Raw genomic sequence first — 27,591 nt, 5'->3', positions numbered from 1 at the left:
GGGGGCAATTAAAAGCAACCCCCATCCTACCAAGAATGCTCTTGCTAGCATCACTGGTGACAGGATGGAGGAGAGCAGCAGCAAGCAGCCAAGGCCATTGGGAAAGTGAAGCCGCCTGCATGCGAGTGCCCCTGGGGCCCCAGAAGCACGGGCATGAGCCACCACTCACCCCCCACATCACCCGAAAAGACCCAGGGTGAAAGCCAGATGCAGCCATCCTCCGTCTTGTTCTTCCCCTGGTCACTTCAAGAGCTGCCAGAAAAGCCCGTAAGGTTTTCCTTGAGGTGCCAGGCAGCATTCCAGCCAGGGGTCCTTGCAGTGGGGCATCCCTGCAGCACCCTCGTGCCCACCCTGGGCACTGCAGGAATGTGCGGCTCGATGCCGCCACTCTGGGAATAGCGTTTGAGAGCGTGGGCGTGCACCCTCACGGGGCTTCATGAGGAGGGAACCGCTTCTTTCCACAGTGATCCAGGTGGCATGATCTGTGTTTAACACAGCCCATCAGCTGGCAGAAAACAGGGCTGGAGGAAAGCAAGCAGGGGCCAGATCAGCTCCAACCAACTGAGCGCATGCACATGCATGCATGCAAACACATGCACCCCCACACCTGTGCATGCATGCACCCGCATATGCACACAGATACACATGTGTGCACACATGCATGCACATTCCCTCCATGCATGCACACACTTGCATGCACATCCCCCATGCATGTGTGCACATGCATGCATGTGCATCCCCCCATGCACACCGACATCCACCCAACCCCCCCACCAGGTACACTACTCCTGTTCAGCCTGTTCTTAACCCCCCCACCGCTGGTGACCCCCAAACGCCCCCCCCCCCCCGAAGCGTGCTCTAGTGCTTTGCTGGCCTTACCCTCCATAAAATGCTTTTTTACTGCATTTAAGGACCACTTATTGAGCTGCCCGTTGCAGCCACAGGACACCAAATAGCCCTTGAAGCAGTCCTGTCCAAACCTCACAGAGCAGCCCAAGCACCTGCTGAACCCACGCACTGGCCAGAGATGACACCAGTGGGGTGGCACTTGGGAGTGACACTCAGAGACCCCACAAGATGCTCAGCAAAACTCACCCAAGCATCCCTCTGCCGCATGGGGGAAGCATGAGCCAGCAGCTGCCTGAAAGGCAAGAGCTAGCAAGTAAATCCAAATTTATTGTTAAATTGCTGGATATAAAAATAATCTGACTTTTATAAAGCAATTTATTTATGCTTTCAGTACTTGCTTAAATATTTATGCAGAGAAGGAAAAAAAAGTCCACTCTGACATAGGACTATCATTGTAGCAATGGCCTTTAAGATTAATGGAAGTAAATTAGCCTGATGTTTTATTTACATCCAGCAAAGCAATAGATAAACTCTCCTCGTGATGGATTTTCTTCATTAGTTGGGCGAACGCCTAAGGTACAGCTTTTGACATTGTTTCTTCCAAGCGGTTAGACAAACAGTTTATCAAAAGAGTATAAAATTATCAGGAAATGAAGCAGATTAATGACCAGTAAAGGGAAGATCATTGAATTTATGATATAAGTAGCAGTACCACTGGAACTTAAGAAATGGCTTATTAGATAACCGACATGTACACGCATGCAGAAGCGCTGAGCCCCCCCTGGATCCTCTGCCCCGGCAGCAGCTGCTCCCCAATTCATCCCTTCATGGAGGTCTCTCCACTGAGGCTTCAGCTCCCTCCTCCTTCCCTCCCCTTAGGTGTGGGTTTATTCTGTAACTCTCTCATTAGAGCTTGTGAACATATTATTTTCTCCCAATTAAAAACCTCTTAGACTGGAACAGCTTCAGGGACAATAACCTTGTCTTAGTGCCTGCGCAGCAATAATGGTTTCCGCAACCTAATTTGGTCATTTTGGCTGCTATTACAGCAGTGATAATCATACCAATAGCAACAACAATAATATGTAGGACTTCTCCGGTCTTTTGATTCTTTGGAAAAAAATCCCCCAGCATTAGCGGTTTATGGATCCCATATGGCTCCTCCAGCAATTACCTCTGGAATGATAATTAGCTGTGAGATAAGGCAAATAAGGGAAAGGAGACTGGGAACCTGGGGGAAAGGAAACATTCCTTGCAATGGCAGAGGGGCTGTGCTTGTGGACGTCCAAGTTCTCTGCCCCCCCCACCCCCAGGCATGGGCTCAGGTTTTCAAGCTTCAAAAGAGGGTTTTGGGGTGCAAGGATGACTAAGAAACACCAATTTAACCACTGCCATGGATCTCGGTCTCCCAGTGCTGTCTCCAGCAGGTGGCATTGACTCGACAGGCTGTCTTTTCCCTGTGCTTGCCAAGAGCGTCTTAAAAGTTTCATCTCTGGACCGGCAAATTTCAAGCTGCTAGAGCATCATTAATTCTCTAATTCCCTTGCAGCCTAATCTGCCCAGCTGTACTTTATATCCCTCCACCACCTCCTTTTCCCTTCTGTTACTGTCTCTTTCCAATGAAAATCCAGATTTGCAGAAGCAGCAGGTTGCTCTAGGCTGGGAACATCGGGAAGCAGGATGGAGCAGGACAGCTGCTTGGAGGACGAGAGGCTGCAGCAGCCAGGGTTCTGCCCGCCCAAGTGTGGACCCATGCGTTCGGCAGCCGTGGGAGAAAGCAACCTTTCCTCCCTGCATGGTGTCTAAAATGCAGTGCAAGGTGTTTAAAATGCAGCTGTGCAGAGGTGCAGGAATGGCTCTTATTATTTAAAAACCTATTACAGGGACAACTGCAGGGACCAGTCCAAAAGTCCTGAAGTTTAGGAGTTCTCAGGAGCGCTGATGATCCTACCAGAATAGCAGGCCTCCAAATACTACCCAAAATAGCTCTGGAGAATGAAGTCTCTTAAACTTGACCTTCCCATTGTGCCTACTCGTACATGCTGTGCCTCTTCTTCACACAGCACAGAGTGCCATGGGTATGGAGGGTTTTAGTGTCTCCAAGCTTGCACATGAAGTGTGAGGACAATCCCCCAAAAGGAGGCACCATTAATGAAGTGATGGAGGTAAAACTCTTGCTGTAAGTCTTTGACAAGGCGGACTGGATCTGAGTGGGGAAAAGCCTTTCTCTCCGGCGTCACCCAGGCATTTGTTTTTTTCTGGTTAATCAGACGTTGTGGGGTTATGCTGGCCTGCACCTCAGCTCTCTGCAAAGGGCATCTTCATGGCTCTTTCTGGATTGAAGACCTCAATTGGTGGTCAAGTTTCCAAGAACTCGTCCTCTAGAACTGTTCTGGATGCCTGCTGTTTTGGTAGGATTGTCTCCGAGATGGCAGGCTGTCCCCCTGCAGCCCATGGAGGTGAGCAGGGGAGCAGATGCCCACCTGCAGCCCAGGGAGGACCTGATGCTGGAGCAGGGGGATGCCCCCCAAGATGGCCATGACTCCGTGGGAAAGCCCACACTGGAGCAGTTCGTGAGGGACTGCAGCCTGCGGGAAGGACCTACACTGGAGCAGTTGGTGAAGAACGGCAGCCTGTGGGAAGGACCCGTGCCGGAGAAGTTCATGGAGGACTGTCTCCCATGGGAGGGACCCCACACTGGAGCAGGGGAAGAGTGAGGAGTCCTCCCCCTGAAGAATAAGAAGCGGCAGAGACAATGTGTGATGAACTGACCCCAGCCCCCATTCCCCGTCCCCCTGTGCTGCTGGGGGGGATAGGTGGAGAAAATCAGGAGTGGAGTTGAGCCAGGAAGGAGGGAGGGGTGGGGGGAAGATGTTTTAAGGTTTGCTTTTACTTCTCATTATCCTGTTTTGATTTGATTGGGGTTTTTCCCCAAGTCAAGGCTGGGTTTTGCCCATGACCATAATTGGTGAGTGATCCTCCCTGTCCATGTCTCGACCCACCAGCTTTTCATTGTATTTTCTCCTCATCCCACCAGGATGGAGGATTGAGTGAGCGGCTGCATGGTGATTTGCTGCTGGCAGGGCTTAAACCACAACAAGGAGAGGTGAGGAGGAGGAAAGGCAGAGATGTCAGGTCTTTTCTTGAAACTTGTGAGCTTTCTTGACCGATACAAGGAAATAATATTTCAGTCTGCCGGGGTGTTAACTCAGCATATGGGCTGCCTGACTTTTCCCCAGCTGTCTAAAGGTGGCAGTGTGTGGTGATACCTTCAGAAAGCACCAGAAAGTGGTGAAGATTTTTCTTACTATACTCAGCCTTGGGAAAGCGGAGAGAAACTCTCCAGGGATGGTTCAGTCCCATCACCCCAGTGTAGCCAGATGAATATGGGATTTTTCAAACCGGGTATAGGGAAGAGCCCAAGGAAAATGTGAGTGTTGCTCTGCATACAAACAGATGGGACATGCCCATGCAGGGGGTATTTCCCCAGGGGGGTGAGCATGGCTCAAGCGTGCTGCTGGCCAAGATCTCTGCTTGAGCAGAGGCATGGGACCGCCTCTTCCAGTCCCACTTTTGGGTGAGTTTTGCTCCATTGGATTTCATTTGTGGCCATATCCGAGCAGGGATGGAGTTTTTATTGCAGGATTGCAGGATGAGGCTCCTGGCGCAGGCTACACTGCAAGTGTTGCCATATTTTTGCAGGTGTTTGATTTTAATTGCCCATTCTGGCTGCATCAGAAAAGGCTTGGAGTAAGAAACGCATGTTACGTCCCAGGGCTGTTTATATACATAAACAATCTGGGGTTTATTGCCTTGATCTTTTCTGAAACAAGTTCTTGGCTCCTCTGAGTTAAGTCTTGAAAAAAGGGGGATCCATTAAGCTGAGCAGCAGATTTGGGCTTCTAGGAAGTGCATCTAGGTGCCAACAGGATACCAGGAGGCTGAGATTTGCCACAGTTGGGACAAATCTTCTTTAATGGTTTTTGTTCAGTTCACCAGGGTCTGCCAGTTCTGCTCCTTGCCCACAGCAAATAGTCTGGGAGCAGGGAATTGGTGATCATTCAATTCAGGGTGATTCAGCATGGTTTTCTTTGATTTGGAGTGAGGGGGAGAGGTGGCTCAAAACATAGGCACAGAATGGTCAGGTTAGGTCAGACACTTGTTGCTTTAGCCTTTGAGCGTGAAACCTGGCATTACATGCAAAGACCCATAATTAGGTATACAGAAAGAGTTCATCCTGGCCATTCAAGTCAAAGTTGAAAGCTAAGGGTGCAGAGATCAGAGGTCTCTTTCCCCTCTCTGCTTCCACTGAAGACCAGAGCAATCTGCTGAGGAGCTGCTCAGAAGCTGTTTGTCACACCTGGCTGGTGACCTCTGCCTGGGGCTGCCAGGCCTCTGCCCAGCTCATAGTGTGTTTGCACACCCCAAGTGCTGTTCCCTTCTCCATACCTTCCCCCAGCTCTGTCCCCATCTGGGTGTCCTTGCCATCCTCAGCTGTAGGGTAAGGGGGAGCAGGACGTTGACCTTGGGTCCTCCAAATGGTTGGGGTCCAGCTGGAAGGTTAAGATGGGGTACCTTGTACTGATTCCTCACCTCAGATAAAAGACATTAAGGTCTCCAGGACCTTTAGCAACCCTAACTGGTCTCAGAAAAGTTAAACGTGTGGACATATGCCCATAGCACATGGAGAGAGGAGCCATAGAAGCCTGCTCTCCACTACTGACAAAGCTGCCCGTGTTGGCACAGGTGAGCTATTCACTGCCACGGACAGCTGGGAGGCTTTGCAGGCTGCTGCAGCTGGTTGCAAAGGGCGAGCAGCCCTCTCCATCCCCACCCCACCATGGAGGCCTGTTAAAGAATTTTAGTCATGGGTTTCTCTTGGTTTGCTTTATTAACAATCCAGAGCTGGGCCACCACCGCATTGAATGGCACCCTTCCAAAATTTTCTCAGTCTTATATACCTTTTACCACCTATTATCCCAGTCCAAAGTCTTTGTAATTTTCCAGTTGGTCTCGGTTCCCGTGTTGTTATCATTCATCATCATCATCATCTTATCTCATCAATTCTTTTGTCCCGATTCTTCTGAAGTTAGTGGTTGTAGGCAGAAAGTCTCCAGTCACTTATCTGCTTACACATCAAAGATCACCTTTGTATTTCTGAAAATCACTCAGGTTGTTTTATTAATTCATCTTACTCTAAAGTTAATCACTTACTCTTATCTATTCTTATGTCTTGTCTTAGGTCTAAGTTGTTTGTTATGATCTTTCTTCTGTTGATTCAGCTTGACTGGGTTGTAAGCCAGCCATGGTGAAGGCTATACAAGGGACGAATAAGCAGCTTATGCATATTGTTTTATAAGCACCTGCATTCTATTAATCACATCTAAACTAATCTCCAATCATTAGTTATATGTTTGATATGAATAGTCTTAGAAACAACGAGGCTTAAGGCCTAGTTCCCTTTACAGGCCTGAGAAAGTACCTTCCCTGCAGACCTAAGTTTGCAAACTCAGTTTTTTCCCCTATGTGGAGGAACTATATGGAGGGTCACCCCATGCCAAGGACTCCTGGTGTGCCTTCAGCCCCTCCTAGCTAGCCCCGACACTAAGAAAAGTGGTTTCTGTGGCGGGGTTGAGCAAAAGCACACCCACCAAATGAAATCCAGCTAGTTCTTTATTTGCAGAGCAAACAGCAGAAGGGAAGCCAGTGCTTGCTGACCCCATCCAGCCGCTGGGCACTGCAAGCCCTGGGCTGAAGAGCACTCAGGACTGATTTCAACACCAGCCTCCTGCCTGCACTTCCCACCAAACAGCTGGTTTCAGAGCAGAGCTGGTGGCTGAAGTAAGGGTGAAGTGGAAGGGCTGATGCCGGTCAACTAAGGAGCCTTTGTCTAAGGAGAAGTGCTGGCAAGTGGTCTCAGTGCTCCTGGCTGAGGGATGAGCCTGGGGGAGCTGGCCAGGGGTAGGCATCTCGCCTCTCCCATGCCAGAAACAGCCAGAAAACCACTGCTTGTACAGCACACCTGAGCTCCAGCACTGAGGGGACTTTGGGGCAGGTTGGGGCAGGTTGCCTGGGTGGAACACGACCAGTTTACCTGTCCAGCTGCTTTGCTGCAGTCCCAAGGCTTAGGAGGCAGCTTTAGGAAACCCTTTGGCTGCCATTCCACAGCTCTGTTGTTATCCATGGCCAAATCTAATCAAACATCCCTGACGTTCCTGAGCAAACAGTGTTTAAAACTTCAGAGACTTGGGCTCAGGGTGGCTAAGGGAGACTAGTGGGCAAGAAATGCAGCTACCCTCATTGGCCTTGCGTCAGCCAGAAATTTAGGCTGAGGCAGGCAACAACCATGGAGGGGTGAAATCAGCCAGTGTGTTCTTGCCCAGGGTTTTACAAGGAGAGGAGACAACTCATGGGGGAGAAGAGGTCCACCCTGCCTGCTGAGCTACCCCCCTGGGTGATGCTGGGGCCAGCCTTGTTTCAGAGAGGCAGTTTGGGTGCCACCAGCCCCCATGTCACCAAAGTCCCCTGTAGGCTCCATGTAGGTGCCAGCACCACCTGGAGCCGTGTACTTTGACTGCACTCAGATCAGCCTTTTGCGAGCAGCAGTGGGGTGATATTTGTCCTGCTTTCTGCCTCTACAAAGGCAGGATTAGGACATCAGAAAGTCCTGCTGCTTAATTTTCCTTTGAAGAGACTTGGAGAAAGAAAGGAAAGAAAGAAGATGGAAGAACAGAGCGCTGAGAGTGGGCAGCCTGTGTGAGCAGATGTGTAAGGAGAACGTATTAGGGTAACATGTCTGAGCTTATAATTTGTGATCTTGAGGTGTCCTCGGACACTCAACCTTCCCTGACGAAAGCTGGTATTTTTAGCACAAGATGAGAAACCTGAGTCTGTGGCCCCTGCAGCGATGAGACATGCCCCCCCTCCCCCCCCCCCCCGCCATTGCCAGGCAAACCCCAGGCTCCTGCCCCACCTGCAGCCAAAATTACATTGCCCTGACCGTAGGCTGTGACCCCGTCACCTTGGCGGGACCAGGAGGTATGGCACCCACCTCCCTTGCTGCCGGGGCATCATAAACCAGCCTCCCTGACACCGTAGCACGCCGATGTACCCAACCCCAACCCGGGCAGTCTTGGCTCTGAAGGGTAGTCCTGACCGCTGAGCCTCTCACGGGGCTTCACCACAGCCCTGCGCTCTGGGTCATCACCAGTTATCATCTCAGGCACTGGCACGTCCCTGTGCGAGGCCTCTTTTTTTTACACCCCACTGCTGTGGTGCACAGCAAGCGTTTTGCATGTACCAGGGATGTTCAGAAGCAGCTGGGAGGAGCTGGATGATATTCAGGTAGCGCTGTGCTGGTGGAAGAGGCCAGCACTCGGTGCTCGTGCAGGGCCACCATATCGACCGCAGTTTCTTCCCTGCCTTTATTGCTCCTCCTCTTCCAGAAATGGGAAACAAGCAACACGTGTGGGAGCCGCCTCTGCTTCAGCTGGGCATGGGCTTTTCAACTTGATCACAGTTCAAGAGGTGCAAAAAAGAAGCCCACAAATCATGTGTGCTTCTGTGCCAGCAGCACCCGTTTGGGCAGCTTGGCTTTGCTCTCTGGGGCTCCGCTCCAGCCTGGTCTGGGGCTGCACGCTGCTCAGTCCTTCCCTGCCTCTCCCACCTAGTGATGATATTGTACATGTGCTGCTAAAAAAATCTCATCTTCATGAGGTGTTTTGATTGCTGTCGGTAGAGACTGCCTTTTTTTATGCCTGCAGTGTTATCACTTCCCTGCCCCTGTGTGCTGGAGCTGCCTCTTGCACGGTCTGCAAAGCAGCCAGGCAATGTCTATTTTAATTGCTTTCACCCACCTCTTTGCCTGCCCTCACATTAGCTTTAGGGGATATGGGGCAGTGGAAGGGCTGGGAAACAGGGAACATTTGGGTGCTGAGAAACAGTGGAAGGCAGGGGAAAGCAGGTACCTTCTGGGCTGCTGGATTTGAGCCCTGGCGTGGTGGGAGTGGAGGTGTTGATGTGGGCACCTGCATGGACATGGGCAATAAAATCATTTCTCTGTCTTTGCAGCACTACAGCCTTGACGTTTGCCTCTTTTATTCTGTGGGGACCACTGACTGCAAAAACCAGATGCCATCTGTCCACCGTGCCTCGTAAATCAGATTTTAATCATCTCGGGGAGAGGGCTAACTCCTGCCATGTGCTGCAAGCCAGGTCTGCAGGAGTTACTCTGCAAAATTTACATTTCTGAGATGGGTTAGTAATTAGGGCTCCAGCTTCATACTGAGGAGGCTGAAATTCAATTTCTTCCCCTCTCACAGATTTCCTGGCTGATGGCGGGAAGTGGCTTAGGCCATGCCTACGTTAATCACATAAGTGCAGATCTGGTTTTCACCTCCCGGCTGATCTCTCTCCCCAATGCCCTCACACTGCAGCATGTTGGCATCCAGCACGGGAAGGGGGGCTCCTGTGTTGGAGGACACCTTCTAGTCAGGACAAAGAGAGACACCTCCAAGATCTGGTTTTGCTCCATGAAAACCAAAGCAACAGATTGCAGAGGTGCCAGTGTTGGTGTTGCCATCTCCTCTGGCACTGTCAGGGCCTGATTTACACCAGCTATGGGCTTCCTCAGCTGATAATGCATTTGTTTCAAGGGCTGCTGGGTGCTGCAGTAGGTTACAGTGGGCAGTGGAGGAGAGAGCCAGGGAGAGAAATGGCACAAGGTCAGACTTGGTCTGATCTCGTACAGCCCTTATACAATTCTCTAAGGCAAATGGTGTATTCCTATAATAATAAAATGGTCTGCCAAGGATACTCTAAAGTACAGTGAACTGTCCTTATCCCTTTTTTAAATCATTACATATTGAAAAATCATTGCTGGTATTACAGGGAGGCTGCAAAGCTACCTCTTTGTGACTAAAGAATCAATAATTTGTTTTCTTTTTCCCTGTATGAAAACAATACCATTAAATCACTTTATTAAAATTATTTATTAAAAAGGCAGCACCCCACCCCCACCCCGAGCACAAATGACAAGGCTGATCACAGCCTGCCCATGGGGAGGTACAGCTCTCTTATCCACAGCCTCTATGGACTTATTTTTCAAAAAAGAGCTTATTGAGGCCTCTAACAACATGGTTATTTATTAGTTAGCATGGCCAAGTTTTGACCTCCACAGCGGTACTTGCAGGGGCAGAGCAGATACAGCCCAGCGTTACCTGCTGGAAGCTTTGAGACAAAACTCTGCTCCTTGTCCTCCATCCTCACCATGGCGATTTTCTGGGCAGGATGGCTCCCCACAGCTGGCCTGCAGCTCACTCACCTCTGCCACCTTACACGAACGAAATGCATCCTTCCAGACTGTGTATCGTTAAATCGCAAGAGAGTGGTTAGCTTGGTTGTATCCCGGGATGAGTCAAGTCCTGCCAGCTCAAAAAACCCCCAAACCCCAGCAAGGAAGGAAACAATGCATGAGACAGGAGGAAAAAAAGACTGAGAACAATCTAATGGTTACAATGATCCAATCCATTAATTTTTTTTAATCTGATGCCATTAGAGTTTAAGCTTTTGAAAGGGTACAGGAGAAGAAAGATGCATCACATTCGCATCTTCTGACATGCTGCAGAAGAAAACCTGCGTCCTTGGTTCACATGGGCGGGGGCAGCCGTCATTCATTTTGCATGAAATCTTTTTCCCCCACCTCTGCAGCACAGCAGCGGTTGCAGCTGGGCCAAACATTAACTAGATGGGGTGGAGGGTGCAAAGGCAGTATGGCTTGTATGGTAGCCATTTCATGGGCAATCACTTAAAGAAATGCCTCCCACACACACTCGATCCACACCCCCAAGAGCTGGTCTACAGGACATCTCCATGGAGGTGCTTGCGATGGAGCTCTCTGAAGGTTTGGGCAGGGCTCAGGAGGCTGGTGCCAGGTGTCTGATGAGCAACTTCTGAAACTACGGCCATCACAGCAAGTTTGTAAAAATGTGCTAATGGGGACAGTGTGGAATGGGGAGACCCCAGCCTCTGCTGGTTTGTGGACTGCCCTGACTGGGCAAGGCCTCTGCAGTGCTGGAATGCATTTTAATCAGCACACAGATAACTGACAGGAAAAGAAAAGAATCCCTTTCTTTTTCCATAGATATTTGATCATTTATTCCACCAACACCCTGGCAAGGCACCTTTACCAACAGATGTGTCATTAATAAATATTTTCAAAAATAATTAATTTGACTTAAAACAACCCACTTCTGTTATACAGCTAGTAGTTGTGGAGCTGGTGGGGGCGAAAGGTGGGCACCCCCTTTTCAGAGAACCAAAGGAGGCCATGGATTAGACCAATTATTGAGCTGGTTTCTAATGAGTGTGCCACAGCTTCACTGGGCAGATCAAAGAAATTAAAATCCTGGGACAAAATAAACATTTTCATTGAACCCCTAAGAAGACTAATGTCTAACCCCTAGGAAGACTAATGTCTTCCTTATCCCCTCCTCTTCCCCAAAACTCTTTATCCCTGACTCTCAGTCCAGCCTCAGTTACAAGGGTACTGGAACTGAGGTGTCACCCCTATTTCTGGGTGAGACTATGTGGTGTCTGGAGGACGTCGGGGCCATCAGCCAGCTGCCTCTGGGTGTTTCCCAGGAGCGTTGGTGTTAGCACCGGTCTGGCGCTGCCGCTCACCTTGGGTGCAGCTATCCAGCTGCTGGGGGATGCTGTGCTCACCCAGCAGCACTATGCAACTGGTGCTGCTTGCGAGGTCCCGTGCAGTGCAAGGTCCCGGAGCTCAGCCTTCCTTCAGAGGTGCAGGGGTCCCACCACCACACCATGGGGTACCTGGCAGAGCAGCCTCACACTTCTCTTGGCATGGGGACAGCGGCCCCTGCCCAGCCCTGTGGCTGTCACTGAGCTCTCCTGGCCCCCAGACTCCGACCAGGGTCCCCAGAGGCTGGCAGAAGACCCTGGAGCTGGAGGCGATGCATCGGAGGGAGACAACCAGCACCAACCAGCCTCCACTTGGCCTCTCCTTCTCAGCTAGCGTGGGTGAAGGGGCTGCTGGGTCCTGGGCAGAGGAGGGGGCAAAGCTGGTGGCCTGGTGTCCGAAGCCAGAAGGACTTCACAGAGTTTGCTGGGAAGCCAAACACAGGAAGATTTTGTTTCCAAACTCTGATGTCCAGCTGTATTTGAAAGCACAGAGCAATCCCACAGCAAAGGAACTGGCCAGGATGATCCCAGCGCAATCTTACTGGAGCCTGGGGAGCCATCACCAAGGCTGGCTTGGTCCTACACCTCTCCATGAGATCCTTCACTTGTGGCCCTTCTCACAAGCACTGGCATTTATCCCTTCTTTCTCCCTCTGCAAAGGAAGAGAATTTAAAGATTAAACCCTGCTGAGAAATAAAAAATATCATAGGTCACTTGAGACACAACGTACAGCTACAGCTAACCACATGAGTGGGGGAACAGCTTTTGTATGTGTTGGGGGAGGTTTGGCAGGTAGAAAAATATTTCTCAGCTGAACAGTCTCCCTCAGGTTTGGATTAATAGCTTGGCTTCAGCTTCACCCCACCCATAACAAATAAATTTTAAAACATAACTAGCCCAAGAGAAGAAATATCTGCTGGATGTCTTTTTAATGCTGAATTTTTTTCCCCTCTGTAAAGCATTCATTCCTCTTTTAAAAGCGCTCTGGCTCTTCAGAGCTCATTTTCCTTGGGTGTTATAGAGATGTCTATACTGAGCACATGTGGGCAGCTAAGTTTTTGTGTTGCTTTTAATGTGGTGATATACACAAGATACATGTAGTAAAAAGAATAAAGAAGGCTGTTCCAGGAAAACAATTTATTTCTGCTTGTGAATTATCACACGAGGAGACCTAGATATGTGGTGGGTTTTTTTTTAATGTAGTCAGCTATTACGTGACCGTATTTCACCCTGCAGCTTGCGTCCCCAGCCCCTCTGCCACCACCCCTGCCAGCAGCTTTTCTCCTGCCCATCACCTTTGCCCAGGGAGACAGAGGTTTGCATGGATTTTGTCCCAACACATGCCCATGGCTTTGTGATCCTCTCCCACTCTGGAGAGGACCCTGCGCTGGGATTAAGCTGTCGCTGTGTTGGAGCACTGCAGGGACTTATTGAACAAGAACTCAATATATTCTTTGTACTTCTCTTAAACTAATGAACAATAGATGTTCTCTTCAAAGGTAAAGGAAGAGCTAATAAAACAGTCACAAGCTCTGCCTTTCAACCCCAATAAAACCCCAGCAAGACAATGCCAAAATGATCCTTAAATCCAAGCATTGAACTAGATGTCGAATTGCCAGCCCCCAAACGCGAGAAAAATACATCTGTTTTCTCAATTAGCTCGGGAAGAGGCAGGGTTTGGAGGGCTTGCTCTTTCCCTTTTGCCATTGGGTGGATCAAAATGTTTCACCTAAAACTTGGTAGTTAAAAATCAGGTCTTTGATCAACTGCAGAGAAGTCATTGAGCAGTTCTCAGCTCCAGATGTGGCACGGGATTGGACAACCTTTATCTACATTTCAGAAATATAGAGGCAAAACAGTGTCTGCTCCACAATTTTTTTTACAGTCCCCACAAATGAAACCCTTTGGCGGGTGTGCTTTGCTATTCATCGCACGGTGTCTTAAGATGGGAGGACAGAAAGTAAAGATGGAGAATAGAGGGGGACATGTGGCTCCACTGAGATAACCCTTGTGTGTCAGAGGTCCTCTCTCTGGACAGAGAGCCTGATACTCACACCTCGAGGAGGAAATTACTCTGATAAATGTTGGGGAGTGAGGCCAGCACAACCACAGGACACGCTGCTTATTGCTCGTGCTGCTCCACAGCCCTTCGACTTGACCAGCAAACAGTGGGAGAGCACAGGGAAGCTGCCACCAAATGCAGAGAGGCTTGTGACACCGAGAGCAAACTTTAATCCCACTTTAGAGGTGGGAGGTGGTGCACCAGTCCCAGTTCAGACCTGGCAAAGCATGGCCTTGCATCATCATGGGCTCCTGGCATGCAGCCAGGCTGCACAAAGGGGTTAGCCCAGGACTCACAGTCCCAGGAGGTCTCAAAGCAGGCTCAGAGGGGTGGTGGAAGGAAGGTACGTGCTGTGCTTGGCCGGGGTGCGTGTGCCATTTTGCACAGCGGAAAGCAGAGCGTGCATGATGTCTGACCATGCTTCACTGCAAATTCATGGCTTCTTGATTCTCCTTTGCTCAGGCTGACAGCCAGCTCGCTTGGTTTGGTCAAAGGAGGAGGAAGCAAAGGAGCAGACCACGGAGAAGCTGCTTGGCAGAAACCCAGTCCCAAAGCATCACATTTTCCAGTGCCAGGGGTGGTGTGTGCTGCTCTCCCTGGCTGCTCAGGCATCTGAAACATGAAGCCTGGGGACCGGCTTCCTAGAGACCTCCAAGGGCATCTCTCCCAGAGTCTCTTCCCCCACGGTGACTCTCCATTTTTGCCTCTATCCCCTGGCAGTCCCCTTGGTCCTTCCCCCCACTTGCTGCTGCTCCACTGGCACCAGGGGGGCAGCTGAAGAGAGCTGGCAGGAGCCTGAGCACGAGTCTGAAAGCCGGAGAGAAACGGGAAAGATGCCGCGTTAATTATGGTGGCTTGGGACCAGCTGGAACCATCGGGCTGAGTTAACTGAGGAGAAAACAGCTCATGGCTCAGGGACGAGGCAGCCCGGGGAGCTCAGCAGGGGACAACAGATGAAAACCACCACCACGTGCCAGTCCCCTGCCCTTTTCTGGCCTCAGCCCTGGTGCATCGCCCCAGTGTCACCACGGACACAGCTCAGATAATGGGAAAAGAGAGCGAGCCCACTGGCAGCAGTGTTTTCCTTTGAAGCCCTGCCATTACATGTGGGCTCCCAGACTGGCAGGGTTTGAGCTGCCTTCTCGGCTAAATTGGGAAATTAATTACCCTGAGCTGTACCTCCACGTGAATGATGGGCAGCTTGCTCTCGGTGATGCCTGGTCTCGAGCAACTAAAGCAAGCTCAGCGAAGCAGCCTGGAGCCTTGTTTCTTGGCGAGCTGCAGGACTGTGGCTTTTAGTAGGGAAACACTGTACATCAAGGTCCGAAATACCTGGAGTTCTTGGGAGCTGGGGAGCTGGGCTGGGGTAGTGGCAGATGCGCATGAGGTGGGCGCTTCTGCTAGAGGTACCAGTTCAGTTATTTAAACTCTTTAAATGGAAATGGACAAAATCTATTAAAATAAATGGCACTGGTTTTATGCTTCTTGTTGCCTTTGCTTCAAGCTGTTGACTTACACTTAGTTTGCAGTTATAGATTGCATTTTTGGCGTGTTTCCTTTTGGAGCTGTAAAAGGTCAGCCTAAAAAAATGCATTTTGAGTCAGTTTCAATTCCGTGACAAGGGATGGGTCCCCCTGTGAGTCAGGGAGCTTCAGAGTTAAGCAATAAATGGGTTGCTTTTATAGCCACTTTCAGATTTCCCCTTCTGCTGTAGATCTGTGTAAAGGTAAGGATGGTCCCAAGGCAGTCCAGGCAGCAGGAGCCCCCCTATTTCACAGCCCCGGCAAACCTGGCTGTGCCTGCAACGCTGTACACATATTTCATGGCTTTCTGCTTTGGTCTTTTTCCCAGTAAGCAATTGCATTCAAGGGCCTGATTTTTGTTTATTCCTCTGCAACCCGTGTGGTTGTTTACATGAAGGCAAAGGATATGAAAAAAGCTATCAAACCAGAACAGGGAAAAAAAGGGAAAAACTCCCTGAGCTGCAGTTGGATGCACTGACTGCACTTGGTTGGGTTCAAGCATGTTTGCTTGCTCCTGAAGCTGTTGATCACCTGATGGTGGTAACATTTTCCTACAGATTATATGGGATTGACTTTAAAGGTTTCTTTTTATTTCCACCAAGCAGAGAGTGTTTCCACGTAAATGGCTTATCTGGCCTGGAGCAGCACAAACCGAGGGGCACTACTGCTCTGTGTGGGTAATTTTGCGGTTTATTTTTCCCCTGAAATGTTACTGCTTTAACAGGCAGCTGAGAGCACAGAGCCAAAATCCTTGCCTAGAATTGGGTGGCTTGTTTGTGTGCCTACCTAGGCAGCCCTCATCTGAACTACTGGTGAGAATGCATCAAACTGGCCATGGATATGCTCTGTTCTTGCTTTTTATGAGATAAGGATAAGCTGAGCAGGAGCAGGGTAAGACTAGTAATGCTTGCCTTGGGAAAAACAACATAGGCATCAATAGCCTGGTATTATATACCTGCCACCCTTGTCTACACAACTACTATAGTAAGTGTAATCCACTGGCTAGAAATCTCCCTAGCCTGGGCCATAAGAAATGCTGTCTTTTTGGATGGGAACACGCTTAAATTAGGTCCTTGCTCAGGAAGGTGATGGCACCTAGAAGGGGAACATGCAATATAGAGAATGAAGCCAACTGCTCTTTGCTAGTTTTCTTTGTCTACCCAGGTGCACCCAAGCTTTGCAGCACACTTTAGGAGGGGAAAAGGCTACCCTGAGATTTCCACCAAAAATTCTGCACTGCAGGGAGTCTCAGGTCAGCCCCACCGGTTTCTCAGCCCTTTGTCTAACCTGGGAAAATGGTCTACATAAGACACTATTTAATCAGAAACCACCCTCTAACCCCTAAGGAATTGTTGAAAATTGTTTCAAAACTAGTTTTGAAAGGGAACCTAGCACTGGAATTTAGATTTTTAAATAAAAAAAGCAACTGTCTCCCTAATAGAGCTTTTTTTGCGGAGGGAGGGAGGAAAAATTGTCAAAGAAACAAAATTATTTTCACAGAAGCAGCTGGGATGTGAAACAGTGGTGTCTGGTTCCTTGGAGCTGTAGTAGCTTTGTCTCCTTGTCCCCCTTCTCTGAGGAGACAGCATCTTCTAGGCATCAGCATTAACCAGAGGATGCCCTGCAGAGTCAGCTCCTGACCAAAATTTAGCAACTGGGAGGCAGGAAAAGAACAAGAACCCAAAGCACCTGAAACCCTCACTCCCAGACAACATTCCCAAACTGAATCCTTCTTCCCCTCAAGCAAAACACGTTTCGAATTACTCCTCTGTAGCACCATCATAATCCTGGGAAAGGAATTTGGAGGAATAAGAAGGAAGGAAAGAGATTTTTCACGCCTGTCTGGCTCTGAAACTGAAAGGTATTCATGCATGGAGGAAAGCACCTTTCTTTGTCAGAAGGAAATAGATGGGAAAAAAAGATGTTTATGAAATATGGAGGGCTGCACTCATCTTCATTGGGCTGCAAAAGCGATGCCATCAGGGGGTCCCTGGCCACGGCTGGAGACACACTGGTGTTTTCCCATGGAGCTCTCACCCCTGTCCCCGCCCCCTCTCACCCAAAGTCCAGCTCAAATTTTCCATCTTCTGATGGCAAAATGGAAGATGGACTCTAGAGAAGAGGGAATAAAAAGAACAAAGTAATGGAGAGTTATATAAATCCTTGAAACAGAGGAGCAGGATGGGGAAGAGGGCTTGTACAAACAGCAAATCTTGCAGTCCCTAGCTAAAACCGATGGCTTGAACCTACAGTCCTCCCTCCACTGGTCTCTCACCTAAAAAATACAACACTCTCCAGTAAGTCACCCCAGATGGCAGTGCCCCACGCACCACCTCCCTGTCCTCCATGCTTCTTGCAGTGAGAATCCCATTAAAAACCAGGCATATCTCATGAAAGTGTTGGCCAGATGGCCACCAGTCCCCCTACCCTGCTAGTCAGCTCAAGCAGCAGCCTGAGCCTTTGCTTCCTAACCCAGGCCTGTGACAACTTGCCACCAACAAGACACGCAAGAACACCAAGATGTTGTGTGGTCCTTGCTGAGTCGTTACAGAAGTCTTTTTCCTTGAGCCATAAATTGGTGTTGGGGGGGAGACATGTGGCTGGGTAAATAAAACAAGTATTAAAGCTTTCTCAAATGAGGAGAAATGGGCCACCACCCACCAAAAGGTGGGGGTGAAGGAGGTGAAGAGGCTGCCGAAGCCAACGTGCACAGCTCCATGCCATGCCCGTATGGTGGTAGCTATGTCAGGAAAAGCAAAATAGAGGGAGATGCCTCCAGCCAGCCCAGACCCGGTTGCGCCTGGGTGGGATGGAGACGCAGGGTGCTGTGGGGTAGGCAGCCGCTGGCCCCCGCTCCTCTCTGCCTCCAGGCAGGTCCCCCTGCAGTGGGGGCAAGGGAGCTGCCAGGCAGCAGGCACAGCTCTGCGCTCCCCCAAGCCTGCGACGTGTATCTGCTGGGAAGGCACTGTCACCCTCCACGGAGCCCATGGGGACACTCCTGGCTTAAACGGTCCTTGAATACAAGCAGACCTGGCCCCTGGGGCTCTAGGGCAGGGAAAGGCCTGTATTCGGCTCTGGTTTTTTCAGCATTGGTGAAATCACCCCAAAGCAAGAGAACCATCGGAGTCCGCACAGCAGCTGCTGTCTCAGTACCTGTTTGTGGATGGCAACAGGGACCCAGCAGGTTTTTGCCGGGTGGATTGAAGAAGCAGGAGGAACTGACTCATCATGGAAATGTCACACCAATAGAAATGTCCACAGGAAAATGCCATGGGAAATCCACACACAGTGAGAAAAATGACATTGCTGCTGGTGACAGTATGCCTGTGGACTCTTCCACCTCCATCCACCTTATCCCCACACTGGCCAAGCTGGAGGAAGCGACCACTGTTGCTGGTAACCAGAATAACATCAAAGTAAGGAAGGACAAAGGAACAGGGAGTCTCTAGGACGGAGAAGAGAGATGCTAAACTGAGTGGGTTCGTCTGTGGATGCTACATTATGCATACAGGGACAGAGCTAACCCAGAAGGTAAATCAGGCAATTTGAGTGAGCTGTTTGAATAAACACCAAACAAAGGGAAACTCAATTAAATTTTAAAGGCAACACATTTTCAAATGGCAGGACTAAGCAGCATTTCAAGGTTATGATATCTGCCAAGTTATTTCAAGCAAACAGGAGGCTATTCGGTTTATCTGCTTGAACATGCCAACAATTAATTTAGTAATCAGCATGTTCTGAAAGGACAATTTGAGAGGGTGACAAGGAGGGCCAGGCCCTCAGTCAGCGTAAATCCACACTGACTTGGTGTCACAGCCAGCCCCGTGCTAGCAGAGGGTTTGGCTCAAGCCCCCTTAGGGGGGACATACTGGGGGGAGGTGATGTGCCTCACACACATGCAGATGGTGATGCTTCTCATACTACCCACAGCACAGATGGACTGTCAGTCATCACATTGAAAGTCATTCCAAGAGTGTGCCTACCCCAAGTCCAGTAGGGAAAAATTAAGTGCTCTTTTATCCATTAAACCTACCCTGCCTTACATCGCACAGACACCAGAAGCAAAAATACTCATAGAAACAAGTTTGGTATTTATATAGCTCAGCAGATGAGATACAGCAATAAAGATGCTGAAGTCACCCTTTTGTTTAATATAAATTAAATGACATTGTGCTTATATAGAGTCCCTTTCACCCAGGGATCCTGGAAAGCAACAACCTCCTTGTTGCGCAGGTGGACCAACTTCTGCCCTAAAGAGGTTAAAGGCTCAGGTCAGAGCCCTTGCCAGCACACCTGCAGTAAATGTGGCTCTGCCTCAGAGCCATCTACACCAACAGCCTATGGGGTCTTAAAATAAATCATTTCGTGTCTTAATTTAATCTGGGTCCTGTGAGGTACTTGTGTCTCAGAACAAGCCACCCCCAGATCCTGGAGTGGTAGACACACAGAGCCTTAGAGACAGGGGCAAAAAGATGGCCTGAAATGAAAAAAAGAAAAAAAAAAAGAAAAAAAAATCAATAGACAGCTTTGAAAAATATTCCAGTCATATGTTTACCTTGAGTAATGTATTTAGTTGTTAGAGACTGAGGTGATGAAGCCAAAAAAGGCACTTTGCATGATTTCTCACCAAAATCTTCTAAGAAATGGTCTTGTTTCTCTTGCAAACTTATTTCCTAAGCTGCCTTTTAAAGGGTTTGTTTTTCCTTTTCATTTTCCTTCCCTCCAGAGTAGCTCTTAAAAGTTCCAAGTTATTGCTCTTAAGAATTATTATTTCCTTAAGAAAAGGATCTGTCCAAAAGAATCAGGGAAGGGGAGAGGAAGGAGACAGAAAAAATCTCAATTTGAACTCTGCAAAACCAAATCTTTTTATTAAATATCTCCAGTCACTTTCTGAAGGTGTAAAATCCACATCAAGTGACCAGTCTGGGTTGCGGCTGGTCCGTCACTGCCTGCCCCTACCACCCAGAGGCAGTGTGTGAGAACAAAGAAGCCAAAAGCTAGAGAAATCCTTAGGGCCAGTAAAAAAAAGTGCAATAATTTTGCTAAGCAAAAGCTAGCCAGTAATCATTTATGGCAGGCATAGGTTTTTCTGGATGAGGTTTAGGATTCTGCATGCTTGTCAAGGGCTAAGTGCACTATGTAAGCACTAGAGCATCTCTAGCTGGTGAGAAGATGATCTGCTGGCGGCCACCAAGGCACCCCACTGGTTGTGCAGAGGGAGATCAGGAGGAGCCGGGTTGCACCCATATGAGAACATCACTCACAGGGGAACAGCATCCTCACCGCTCCACGCCTGGCCAATAGCTCAGCGATGTCTTCATGCTGCACCCAGCTCAGGGAGCAAGCTCAGGACACCCACCTCTAAGCCACTCTCCATCACGTAGAGGACAATTCCTGCTTGGAACAAGGGTTTAAAAGCCATGCAGAGGATGCTGGTAGTTGCTTGGCAGGCTATCTCAAAAGGACTATTAAAATATACGTATAAAACAAAAGAAAAAATAGGATTTCATTATTATTTCCCAGTGGTTTATGTTCCTGAGAATCTGACAAACAAGCACTCTAGAAAATTTCTGATGTGAGCTCCCACAGGTCATCATGACAAATGCCACCTGCCAGGCTGCTTGGAACAAGACCCTCCAACCTCTCGATAGTCCTGGAGATGGTCTCACTCGGTGGCTTTTCAGCCCTCAGTTTGTGCTACTCTAACCTGCTCCCCGCTCTTCCAGGCTACACCTCCAGAGCAACTGGTCTTCCACTGTGTTGAGCAAGGGATGGTCTGTTAGACAAGTGCCATCCATCTCAACTCTCCACAGCCCTGGTGGCAGCATGTCCTTCTCGAGAAACACACCCAAGCCAGATTGGAGTTGAGCCTCTTCAGAAATGTTTCTATTCTTGTATATGGTTTTTGAGGGTGAGTTTGGGCTATAAGCAATGGAAAATAACAGTAGCGTGAACTGCTCTGGCTCTATTAAAGTTACTATCACGCTTGAGAAGTCCCGTCCCGTAGGGAACCGTATTATCATATAACCTGCAGCTCCTGCTCCGCCACCTCACCCGTGCAAGCTGGTAAGTGCTCCATTCGGTTCTTCTTTGTCCTCGTACGTGTCGGCAAGCAGCCCTGCCACAGCAGCTGGCTGCTCCTTGCGCTTTGGCTAATTAAAAGGAGATATGAAACTGCAGCCAGAGGAAATCCTCCTAGATGATCCATCTCTGTAAGCACGGCCAAGCCCGGCAGCAGTGAGTTCACGACAAGCTCGCTATTAGCATCCTGCACTGCCCCCAGAGGGTTTTGGACTGAATCCTAGCTGTTTCCCTTCTTCCAGGACGGTGGGGCCAGACAGCACCACAGAGCTCAATGTATTTGCTCTGGGAGCAAAAACAAATGATGCAGTGGTGGAAGATGCAAGTCTCTTGCACAACACAACTTGTCAAAAGGAGCCCCATAAGCTTGCCTGAGGAATAAGCTAATTTGGAAATACAGTAACCCAGCTCCAGCCCTGCCTTCCTGCACACATGAGAGATGCAGCCCCAGCCCCTGTGCATGGAGAGCCTCCATTCGTTACAGGATGAAATTTTAAGCAATGTCAGGCAAGCATTCCTTCTGATCAGTTAAGAAGTGGCACTGACAGAGAAAAGTCCCACCGGGTTTTCTTGAAATGTGAAGGCTGGAGGCTGTGTGAGAGGATATTTGTGTGAAGCAAGGGAAACAAACAGCCCATGGGACAGGTGAGGATTGTGAGCGAAAAACAGAACAGGCCTGCAGAGTACTGATGCCAGTCATTAAAAGGAAAGAAAATTCACTATGGGAAGATGCTAGCACTCCAGAGTGGTTCTTGAGGTAGTATAAATCAGCATAACATTACTGTGCGCACTTTATGACAGCTACAGGCTGGGCCACCTACTCTCAGTGCTGCATGCTCCAGCAGAGGAGGAATTCAGGTATAGCAGTGAGGCGCCGGTATAGATATTGGTAACAGGCAGGTGCCAGAGGCAAATGGCAACATCACCGCCACAACTTCAGTGTTCAGCTATCTCAGAATTTGAAAAGGAAAAATCCTTTAATTCTGTTTCCACCTTGTAAAGTACTCATAGCACTGATGAGAAAGACAGAACCGGAACACACAATTTTAGAAAGCACGTTTGACTACCTTCTGGAAAAAGCGAGTCTCTGAATGCAAGACTGCTTCATGCTACAGTTAAGAACAGGGAAACCCACATATATGATACTTCATTGCTCTGTAGCCAATTTTGATTAGAATCATTAGGATATGAGAAGAAAATAGTTAATGTGGTGTAACCAATCTGCAAATGTTAGAAAATCTACAATCACATGAAACTAATTTTAAGTTAAATGGGATGGTCTACAAATTATGGGCAAAGCATTGCCACAAAAGGCCCTGAGAAAGGCAGGCAGGAAAGCAACACACAGACCAATACTCCACCCATGATGAACAGTGGTTAGGAGAACACAGGCAGCTCACACAGTCGAAGAAAATTATTTCTGAGAACTGATGCAAGATGAATGCTGATTAAATTTCAGCCTTCTGAAGGGTCACTGGATACCAGCTTCACAGCGTGCTCACATCACCACCCTTGCAACAGCCAGCAGGACGATGGCCACTGGCCACAGGGCTACCTTCAGCCTGAATGGATGTGGGAGTGCAATACTGCTGCAAAACCCTTCTGTGAGTTGGAGCTATCCAGCCAGTGAGGTCCTGGGGAGCTACAGGTCCTGGTGGCTTCCCTAAACAGACTGCTCTCACGTCTGTCACCTGTTTATGAAGTTTTTCTCACCTCAGCTCTGATGTATGTGGCATGTGATGTGCAGCCATGTGGAGACTTTGGAGCACAGCTCACTTGCTTCAGCAAGAAGCCCATTTTGTCCTAAGAAAACAACAGTGGGAGTATTCACATGCCCCTTTAAAATATCAAGGCAAAAATTATTACTTGGCAAGGTTACAATGGCAAAGCAAACAGACTTTAGGATTGTCGTTCTGGGTCCCCCCCCCCCCCCTTTAAATCATAAACATGTTTGAAAACAAAGTGAGACATAATGAAAATGAATATACAGAAGTAGCACTTGCCTGAAGGTCCAATGTTGTACTGCGGTGTTTCACTCATTTTTCAACCCTCCTGTTTCTTGCCCGATTTGCACAGCAATGTTTTTCTCCCCCTCTCTCTAGAACTCATGTTATAATCCTGCCTTGAGATGCTCATCTATCAGCCCATCACTCAGAAAGCAAGCCATTTACCCTACTGTTCAAACATCCATCCAGACCTCAGGAGGATGGTGGGGATTGGGGAGGGAGAGAAGAATACACTTTTCCTGTTGCGTTAATGCTGGTTATAAACTACGGAGGATGCTAACATCTATCAGGGAAACATCTCACGCTCCTGCCCCTTTTTTTCCTTTCTTCCCCAAGAGCTGTACTTTTGACACACAGCTGTTTTTTAAAGATGGCATCATTTAGGGTCTCCACCTAAAGGAGAACTGTGCAGGATCAGGTCCTAAGTAGTCAGTGTGTTACCCCAGCAATGAAGCTAGATTCTGATCTCAGGGAAAATGAGTGTAAGTCTAGAATAAACTACTCCCCTCACTGGAGCAACAGAGGTGTGAGTGCCATCAGCCGGACCCCTGCCACGCACTCTGTCCAGCCCAATGACACAGCACCTGCCTACCTGTCCCCTGCCTGACTCTGCTTCCTCCCACTAACAAACAGGAAAACCTGTGCCCAGAAAGCTTCCCTTTGCAACCACCTGCCTATCACTTAGCAAAGCACATACCTGTTAGCAGCTATTACCAACAGATTATTCTGATGCAACACCAAAAAAAGGATTTTCTTGAGCCGACTGCTGTAAGTGCTATCTCTCCCCCAGCACCTCTTCCAAACCACCCCCCTTCCATTCCCATAGACCTGTACGTAACTCACAAAATGAAAACATCTTAAAACACAGTACATTATTTTATCCACTCCATCCTTTCTATCTCCTACCTGCTACTCCAGCCTTTTGCTATTGAGGTGCAGTAAAATCTGATTTTAAACATGAAGCTGACACTGCATGCTTATTCTCTTCAGCCAAAATATGAAAAATAAAAAGCTAGCCATATACACATTTTATCACAGCAATAGATAAATCTGTCACAATAACGATTTTGACATATAATAATAAGCAAAAAAAATCGAGGAGGTTTACAGCAATTTAATGAAGGCTCTTGTACCAAATCTTGAACTCAAAGTTACAGAGTTATTGAAAAAAATAACTTACAATGAAAAGCTGATGAGAATTGTCCACCTAGACATGGAATTAACTGCAGTTTAACGCTGTGCTTAAATACTCACCACACAATAGAAACAAATTTTAATCACAATCAAGGTACACACAATTCACTTCCATTCTGTTTTCAATTACATGTATTCAGAATGTAATTTAACCTCTGGAAGTTACTCTGAAGAACACAGAGGTTTGTTGTTTTTTTTAAACACTCACTGGAAATAAATACCATTTGAAGAATACACATGGAGTGCAGTAAAATGGACACTTAGGCACTGGTACAGTCTAGTCCTCTTCAGCCCTCTACAAACTACAAGACAATAAGTTTTAAACCACAGATGGAGTGGAGAGCAGGGCAGAGCTGTACAGGTAGCGCAACAAGTTATGTACTGCACAAGAGCACATCTGCAAAAGGTCCCAGGAGATTTTTGTTGAAGATGCAGCGTATCCACACCAGGTATATCGTGAAGGGCTTAATGTTTTCTGAGAAGGTGTGATTCTGATGGGACAATATATAAGGCATGTAAGTGTTTTCTCCTTGCTCTTGTATCCACACTTCATATTTCACTTCTCTGACCTTGAGATACTTCAGGTTCCAGGGGATCTGCCAGGACACAGCAAGTTTAGCTTCACTCGTGCCCTGGACAGAGGCTTGACACTTGGCATCCCTCACTTTGCCAGGGTAGAGGCTGCCAGACCACTTCTGCTTCTTGGGTCCGGGCTTAGACTTCACAGTCTGCCTGATCACATGGATGAGAGAAGGGATGTTCACCTTCGTGTCCTGGTAGGCACGGAACAGCCACTCAGGGTTGCGGCAGCAGAGGTGCCGCGGCACCTCTGTGCTCTTAATGATGCGCTCTTGCTCAGTTTTGTCCAGATGAGCAATCCCACCCTGATCCCAAGGTCTGTCCGGGTAGGTAATAGTGTCTTCCCTGTCAGTGTTCTGCCAGGCAATGTACTGCAGGTCCATGCCAGGAAGGGTTGCCAGGGTTTTGTAAGGGGTATAGTGTTCAGGGTTGATAGCATAAGGAAAGAGCTCCACCACTGTGGCACCTCTTGGCAGGAAGAGAGACATGACTAATTGGGCCCCATGCATGCTGACCAGCATGGACGCATTGCTGATCAACCGGACAATGTCAGAAAATGAATGCTCCTCCAGAGAGACGGTAATGGTTTTCATCTGAAACTCCTGAGCGAGAGCCAGGATTAGTTCTGCCTCATTTAGGATAAGTCTGTTGATTGTTCGACTGAACACTACGATGTACTCCTCACTGGAGCTTTCCTCCAAGCTGACGTTCAGCTTCTGCATCATGAATTTGGTGAACTGTCTGATCTCATTACCAGAAACCAAGATGTTAGCCTTTGGTCCTTGTGGCTGGACAAATCCATACTGGTACCAGGTGGTGATTTTGGACAGTCCCACATATGATTTGGTAAAGCAGAGGAGCCTGCCCAGGGTTTTAAGCTGCTCCCTGAGGAGTGGCTGCTTGTTACTCAGTAACTTGTAGAGGTCAAAGTGAACACCTTCACTCCACCCTTCCATGAAGAAGAGCCGTGCCTCCAGATCTAAATCAGAGAACTGCTGCATGGTGTAATAAATGGGGAGGAGGTCGTCATGAAAGACGTGCATCAGGTTGTCTGGGTTGAACCTGTTAGCGATCAGCGCCACATCAGGCACGAAGACCGGCTTTGGCATAAATTTCAGTGCAGCAGCTGGCAACTCCACAAAGTTGAAGTACTGGGTGTTATGATCTTCCACCGAGGAGAGGTCGAGCAGAGCTGGCTGGAACCTCCGGGAGCCCAGGTTGGGCAGCATGACCGAGGAGTTGCTGTGAAAGTAGACAAACTCCTCAGCCTCGGTAGAGTAGCAGAGGGACTCAAAGCGGCAGATGCGGTCGGTGTGCATCCTGCCGGTGCACACCATCCTGGTACCATCCTCCACCAGTGCCTGGAGAGCTGCATGGTAGTCAATCTGAACCTGAGAGAGTTCCTGAGACTGACGTGTGAGGACCAACTCCTCTTCAACCATGAAGACATGCTCTCGCAGTTTGATGTATTTCCACAGCACAGCAGCGAGGACAGACACGAGCAGGGCATTAAACACAGCTGCTATGTTCATTCTGTAGTTAGATCCTAGCAAGATGACAGGTGGGGAATGCAATGGAGAAGGAACACATCATTAACACTCCTTGACATGGTGAGGGCAAAGACCTGTGGAAAATAAAACAAGAAAGGAACCATTTAAACATCAGGTTTACAGCTCCACCATAAATCACATTTTATGGACTATTCAAGAGAGTTTAGGCTTTTTTCAGTATTTTTTCTCCCCTTTCAGGGAATGAGGGAAAAGAAGAAAAGGGTGCCAAAGCACTACCCAAAACTGTAAAAAAAATAAAGCAAACAGAACTGGGAGCTGTTCTACAGAAAGGCTTCCTCTCGTTTTCGTTTCTGCCCTTTTGGAGAAGTAAGAGATTGAGGATGAGCTCTATGAAGCTTTGTCGCAAAAATGGTATGTTCCCTGGGACTTAGGCTCACTTTGCTTTTTGCAGACCACTCCAACAGTGAGAGGAAAGAGAGCACTGCAATCACTGGGCCACTCACACAGTGCTTGGGACACCTTGCTCCTTCTCTTGATCTGCTGTAGGCCTTTTGCATGGCTGCGAGTACCCAACTCTGCCTCTCGCCTTTACTGTGCAGGTAATAATACTACAAGGAGTATTGCCAAGTATAGATTTTCCTACACTCCGTTCCAATATGAAATGTGAACTGGTGAACATAACATTCAATTTAATTTTGTTCAGGGGGTTGGGAGAGGGCTTGCAGGTCTAGGGATTGCCCTGTAGTCTCTCAGTTGTTTCTTTGGCTGCAATCCAGGATCAAAGGCTAGGAGCTGCCATTGTCTTCCAAAAGAAACATTGGCATGGGAGAGAGGAGAGCTCCACTCTTTATGCGAGGAACTGATGTTTCATTAAAGCAATCAAACCTTCATTAGTGAGTCTGACTTGCACCAGCACAGCCAACCCTTATACAAATGAGAAGGTAATACATCTGAAGTGTTTCCAGTGTTGGTGTTTTCCCAGCCCAACCTGAGAATCTTTTCTCTGCTGCTCCAAGGCCTTCCTGTTTCTTTTTCTGTAATGGGAGAAATACTGCCACTGTTTTCTTTCTATGTAGAAACACTAC

General features: G+C 48.5%; 2 protein-coding genes across 7 annotated transcripts in view; one reads left to right on the top strand and one right to left on the bottom strand.

Annotated features, from left to right (window-relative positions):
• The window catches only part of ZNRF2 (zinc and ring finger 2), a 568,219-nt gene that overhangs the window by 212,213 nt on the left and 328,415 nt on the right, over positions 1-27,591 (top strand). The window lies entirely within an intron of this gene.
• The window catches only part of POMGNT2 (protein O-linked mannose N-acetylglucosaminyltransferase 2 (beta 1,4-)), a 34,038-nt gene continuing 30,767 nt past the window's right edge, over positions 24,321-27,591 (bottom strand). For all 4 annotated transcript variants that reach the window (XM_049817303.1, XM_049817304.1, XM_049817302.1 and 1 more), the window contains one exon: positions 24,321-26,619. In XM_049817303.1, coding sequence (XP_049673260.1) covers positions 24,791-26,527 — 1,737 coding nt within the window. In that variant the 5' untranslated portion in view covers positions 26,528-26,619 and the 3' untranslated portion in view covers positions 24,321-24,790. The remainder of the gene's footprint in view (positions 26,620-27,591) is intronic.

Source organism: Accipiter gentilis, chromosome 14, assembly GCF_929443795.1.
Source record: "Accipiter gentilis chromosome 14, bAccGen1.1, whole genome shotgun sequence".
Taxonomy (NCBI): domain Eukaryota; kingdom Metazoa; phylum Chordata; class Aves; order Accipitriformes; family Accipitridae; genus Astur; species Astur gentilis.
The sequence above is the reverse complement of the archived record's forward strand: the minus strand, read 5'-3'. Positions and strand labels throughout refer to the sequence as shown.